Genomic DNA, 6,000 nt, shown 5'->3' with positions numbered 1-6,000 from the left:
GAAAGACTAAGGCCCCCCATAACAAAACTAATTCATTGATTTAGATTATTACAGTGTCTCTATCTCAGAAGGCTTTTTTTTTTTTTTTTGCCTCAACATAAACAATTTACATAAGAATCAGTTCCTTTCACAGTTGAAAGCATCAAAAAGAAGCAAATAGTCAAAGTGGAAGCATAAACAATTTTCCAATGAATGCAAAAGACTAATCCAAGGTTGTGGAGGATGTTTCCTTCCTTCTAATAATCTGAAAAACTCACTTTGTAAAACTCAAATTATACATATAGTAAAGAAGACATAGAAAAATGACCAAATAATGCAATAACAACAAATCCGATTTGAAAATAAAAGTTTTTATTATAAAACTATAAGAATTAGGAAAGTTGCTACAGATTTCACTTGTCATTCAGAAATGGCACATCTGAGAACCGAAGGGTTTGACCAATGGACTTCAGCTGCTGATACAGAATAATACACTCCGTTCTGACAAGTAAGCCACTTTTCCACTTTTAAATAGTTTTGTCCAAAAACCTCCATTCAACATTGTATAATACAACAAACTCATATCAGGTTTGTAATGATACATATGAACAGACACTGATACACATACAAATTTAGAATGCAAAAAGAAAATATTTTACATATATTTGATCAAAGAAGACTTATGCCAATAGTCATAACAGCCAAAATTAACTTTTTCTTCCATCAGAGAAGACTCCATGTGAAATTTTACTATTGTGGCAGGAACGTTAGACATCACATCCGCAACAGTCAGATAATGACCTATAAGAGCCACCATATAAAACCCATGCAAGAGAGGGATAGGCAGATCCATGGGATTGATTTGCCTAGATCAGCAGCCAATAATAATTATGCAAAAAGATTTCACTGCTGGCAGGGAAATGCCAGTGAGAGCACCAATTTGTAGTCACTGCATCAAAGTCTTGTAAGAGTTTCCCTTAATTGAAAACAGCGCACAGAGAATGGAAAAACGTGAACGCACACAGAACAGTTTCAGCTCGAGGCAAAAAGCATATTGGCAAAATGAACATGTGAAAAATAAGCACTAGTGTTCATGTCCTCATGTAGCATACAACCTGAAAACCGTGAAGATGACAAAAAAAAAAAATGAAATGTCCGGAGCTGACCAAATCTGAATGAAACAGTAATCACTTAGCAACAGACAACTATTATGGCTGGTTGACCTATGAAGACCATCTGCAGATGGGATGAAACAAAATTAAATCATAATACTGACTTTTGAACATTTTCTTACAATAACTGAATGACCATTATGCTATTAACCACACTCAAGCGAGGAGCATGGCTAATTAAAACAAACACACAGACAAAAACATGCTAGTTCATCTGCAATGATGTTTTTGGACATTCTTACAAAGCACGCACACACACCTGTAGAATCCAGCTACTGCATTCTAATGTGCCACATCAACAAAAACATTTTAAACACCAAATTTTAAACACTCTTCTTTTACAGCGGTGATCATACCTGGTGTCCTTTAAATTGCATCTCACATAAATGACGTTTCAAGCTGTAATGGTCATGTTCGAAATAGTAACAGCAAGAGGTAATGCGTACCAAGTGATATGTTATGATATGCTCAGGTGTTTTCATGATATGTAGTGGTGATAGTGGGTACCAATGGCACTTTAAATACTTGATACCCAAAATGTTTAGCCAAAAACAGTTGGCCAATGACAACAATTGCCCAAAGGATTCCCCCGTCTGAAAAGTAACACATTGACCATTCAAATAATTTCTTTCCAGTAGATTTGAAGACAAACATACATGATTAGCTTAATAAACCCATCCAAAGAACATATTTTCCAATGCCAGAGTGCTAAAAACAAAGTCTCTCCTCACAAACGCATATCAGTACTGGAGTACCTCTCTAAGTTGAAATACTTCAGGCTTTGAACATCATCTGATATACATCAGTAAAAAAAACTCTGCACCTGATATATTACTGATCAACAAGTCCGTCAAGCAGATTCACATAACCGTTAAATCCCAGCTGAGGTAGGCGTCCAAAAAGTTCAGCTGCAATGTGTCAATTCTGAGATTTAAGATATTTAAAATAAAACATAAGCAGCCAAAAGCATGAGTCTGCAATGCCACCGAAGGAGGCGGGATTCACCGTCAATATGTCCAACATGGAGAATCGGAGGCTATCTGAGCCCCGCCCTTGAGGTCATCCACTCTAAACCCTGACACAACCTGAAATAAACACACACACAGGTAAATAAGGATGTGCTAATAATACAAATCTGTATAATATTTTTGAAAACCACTAAACAGACAATTAAGTTAAAAATATATACAAGTGAACAAGCATCTCAGAATTATAATGTAGTGTATGAAAAAATTACATTTTTTGATTTGCCATAGATTACATTTAACAGTGTTGTTAATATGTTTAAAAGTATTAACATTACGTGAGTGTTAGATAATGGCAGAGATAATCTCAACATCAAAATACAGGAAATGAGCATCAACAAAGATATATCAACCAATTCTGATTGATACTGCAAATAAAAAAAAAATTATATTGGTCAAACTATAATACTGATACATCTGACAAAGCAAGGGACACGGTGTTAATAAGTGCAAACTAGTTAAAGCAGATGTCTAATGCCATTTCATGCATTCTGACAAAGCAACATTTTCAGTTGAAGCGGAACTTGAATGCGGAAATACTTAAAGGTGCCCTGGAATGAAAAATGTAATTAACCTTGCCATAGTGAAATAATAAGAGTTCAGAAATCCAGCATCGACCAGAGATTTGTTTACAAACTATTCCACAGTAAAATGAAGTGAATATGTCTTCCCCATGTGAGCTGGAACTTTAAACTGGAACATTAAAAATAAAGTACAACCACATTCCTAATATTAGGATCCAAAGGAAGCTTGTTCTTCCACAACCAGGAATAGCGCAATATCTTGCTATCTTCCTCGGCATGTTTAAAATTGTTGTTGGCTATAGCATGAGCTCTCCATGAGATGGTGGGGAAGGCTACTGGATTAGATGCGCTGTAGATTCTGTATAGGCGGTGTTTCATTGCGCAATGACGTAAGTATGAAGCACAGGACCGTTCGCTGAACCTGGTGTCTATAAAAGCTTTTCTTTGACTAACAAGGAAGTTTAGACCTCTGAAACTTCGGGATTATCTTATATTTCCTATACGCATTACCATGACTTTTATATATCAAAAGGTAAAGGCTCGAGGGAAAGTTGATTTCTCAATTCATCACCCCTTTAAATGTATAGCGCAGCTTTTTTTAATGAGGCAGCAACATATTATAGAAAGGGCAAACAAGAAAAGCTATTAACAATCTTTCAAAGCAAAAGTTTTATATTATGAAAGGACCCAATACAGAGCGGCACCAAGTGCTTATGTGCATCCCGTGAGCAGAATGATGTTCTTAAAGCTACACGGAGTCCGCATTGAAAAGTTCAAAACAAGGGAAGATATATTGTGTGTATATGTGTAGTCTTAGTGTATATATATCTATGTAATATTTTGTTTAGCCTTTTCTTTTAACAATTTAAAAATTCAGTTACTGTACATGTAAAGAACAATTCAATCTCTAGTCCAGTGTTGTGATCTAACACAAGGGTTTTCATTCTTCTAGATGCCACAGACCCCCAAATATGATCATCCCTGTGTGAGGGACCCCAATCCAACATGTATAAGGCATCAGTCTTTTATAAAAATGTATTAAATTAAAATTAGTTTGTTACATTATTATATATTTTGTTTTACTTAATGTAGTAATGTATGTTGTAATATGCATTTTCATTTTAATCAAATCTTTATATTTAAAAAATATATTTTAAATCTTATTTTATCATCATTTTTTATTTTTTTAGATTTAATTTATTACTTCACTCATTTATTTTAATCACATTTTTATTTTTTTATTTTTAATTCTAGACTTTTCCAAAGACCCCCGTCACTTTTTCGGACCCCTGGGGTGCGAACGAAACCATTCATTCCGTTGTGGCACCGCTGCCTAATATTCAGAAGTTAAGCCGGAGCAAGAACAATCTTTGCTGGGGTTTGTTGGCGGCCATGATGTTGTGGGTTAATTGCAAACATCTGAGGATTTTTTCTTATTTTTTCGTTGTTTTGAATTTAAAAAGTGGGATGCATTTTGAAGAGTGGACTCTTACACAGACATGTATGCTGTTGTTTCGTTGATTCGTCCGATCTGATCTGCACAATAGGAGATGAAAGAGGAGTACCGCGTTTATTATGCTAATGTTTAAATAGCTAGTGCTTTAGCATTTCATTTAAAGGGGTACTTCAGCGCTGAGAAGATGGATCTGTATTTAAACTGGGTCATTAACGTAGTAGAAATGTGAAGAAAAAAAAATTAATTTTGGGCTTTCTATACTGAGAAAAGACAGAAAATGTATTGTGTCTCATGGGGATGAAAGACTACAATTCCCAGAATGCCCTATGAGGCCATTCCCAAAGCCACAGCTACAGAATCACTGGATCACTTTCCCTCCGCATTCATCTTCATAAAATCAGCTCAGTTAGAGAACAGACACTACAATTAAAAACTCAACGTGTCTGTTCAATATAATGTGATTTAGCTGCTGAGAAAATGTCACAGCACAAATGCAGCAGGAGTCAGATCACATTTACTGTGATGAATGAACTAAATGAGCTCTCATGATGAGAGCTGAGGTAAACGCTTCCGTGCTTGCGGCATATACACGTGTGGAAATGGCTCCCTCTGCTGGCTGTAGTCTTTAGCCTCTGGCCAAATTTTTTACAGATGACGCAAATCGATGATATTTGCGTCAGAGTAATTTTTCCAGAAATAAAATGCATAAATCTCACGTCTCAGGGGGATATAAGGGGGGAGCACAATCATTTGAATATACTCCAGGGTTTCTACTGATAGAAAGCCATATGCTCATCACTGAAGTAACCCTTTAACCCTTTCCTCTGTGGTGTATTTATTGCAAAAACAAGCTCAAAACATGAATCTTGAGTGTTTTAGCTTTCAAGTGATGCATAGTTTGTGATAGTTGATTGAGTAGTTTATATAAAACAAAAGTAATTATAAGTAAAGACATGCCCACTTGCGTAAACCTCCCCGTCCACGATCTGATGCGGATTAAGAGGTTAAGGCCTGATAAATTAATTTTATTTGGATATTTAGTTGAATAACTTAGATCTAAATTTTTGTTTCCCCAACTGAGCAAGAGAAGCCAAAGGCAACATGAAGCAGCAACAACAACAACAACTAGAATAGAATAGTAAATGTTTAGCAGTAGGGCAGGTCTTACCCTTCTCCAGTGAGCGCACAGCAGGACTGGATGTGCCAGGGATGATCCTTGATGGAGCTGAGGGTCAGGTATTTGGAAATCTCTGCAGCAGACATACAGCCCTTCATGTCTTGCTTATTAGCAAAGATCAACACTGCAGCTTTGCGCAGATCCTGTGAAAATGATAAGAAAAAACAACTGAAAAACAGGGCGGGGGGGGGGGGGGGGGGGGGTATGGAGTTATATTCATTCTCCAGAGCTGTATGTGTGTGGTGTAAATGTTAAAGCATTACCTCGTGCGCTAGCATTCTGTAGAGCTCTTCTTTAGAAATGGCTAGCCTCTCTCTGTCAGTACTGTCCACTACTAGTATAATGAACTATCAGAGAAAACACACAGACAAAACATTATCATCAGATGTCAGGCAGCATACTACTGCACTTGCATTCAGAGGTGGTTTCTAAGTTTAGCAAGGCCACAGAGTTGTTTGTCGCTCAGTGTATGTGTAAGAGCGAGTGCTCCTGAATAAAGCTTGACAGGAGGGCCCCACCACAAATCTTATATGCACACTTTCTGAATGAAAGGCAGGGGGCTCGCTTTTCAAATCTCTTTGTGTAACCCTGAACTTTGAACTTTGAGTCAGCTGCTAAAGTCTGGTGGAATTACTGCTGCACACAACTGTTGTCCAAACTATTGATC

The 6,000-nt window shown here is 36.8% G+C and overlaps 1 protein-coding gene across 1 annotated transcript in view; it reads right to left on the bottom strand.

Moving 5' to 3' along the window:
* Positions 1-329: 329 nt before the first annotated feature.
* Positions 330-6,000, bottom strand: part of arl8 (ADP-ribosylation factor-like 8) — a 17,495-nt gene continuing 11,824 nt past the window's right edge. The window contains exons 4-6 of the mRNA XM_067438118.1: positions 5,597-5,680; positions 5,325-5,476; positions 330-2,236 (exon numbers count right to left, since the gene is read on the bottom strand). Coding sequence (XP_067294219.1) covers positions 2,188-2,236; positions 5,325-5,476; positions 5,597-5,680 — 285 coding nt within the window. The 3' untranslated portion in view covers positions 330-2,187. The remainder of the gene's footprint in view (positions 2,237-5,324; positions 5,477-5,596; positions 5,681-6,000) is intronic.

This window comes from Pseudorasbora parva, chromosome 1, assembly GCF_024679245.1.
Source record: "Pseudorasbora parva isolate DD20220531a chromosome 1, ASM2467924v1, whole genome shotgun sequence".
NCBI classification, from domain to species: domain Eukaryota; kingdom Metazoa; phylum Chordata; class Actinopteri; order Cypriniformes; family Gobionidae; genus Pseudorasbora; species Pseudorasbora parva.
Note: the sequence above shows the minus strand (reverse complement) of the source record. Positions and strands in the feature narration are given on the sequence as shown.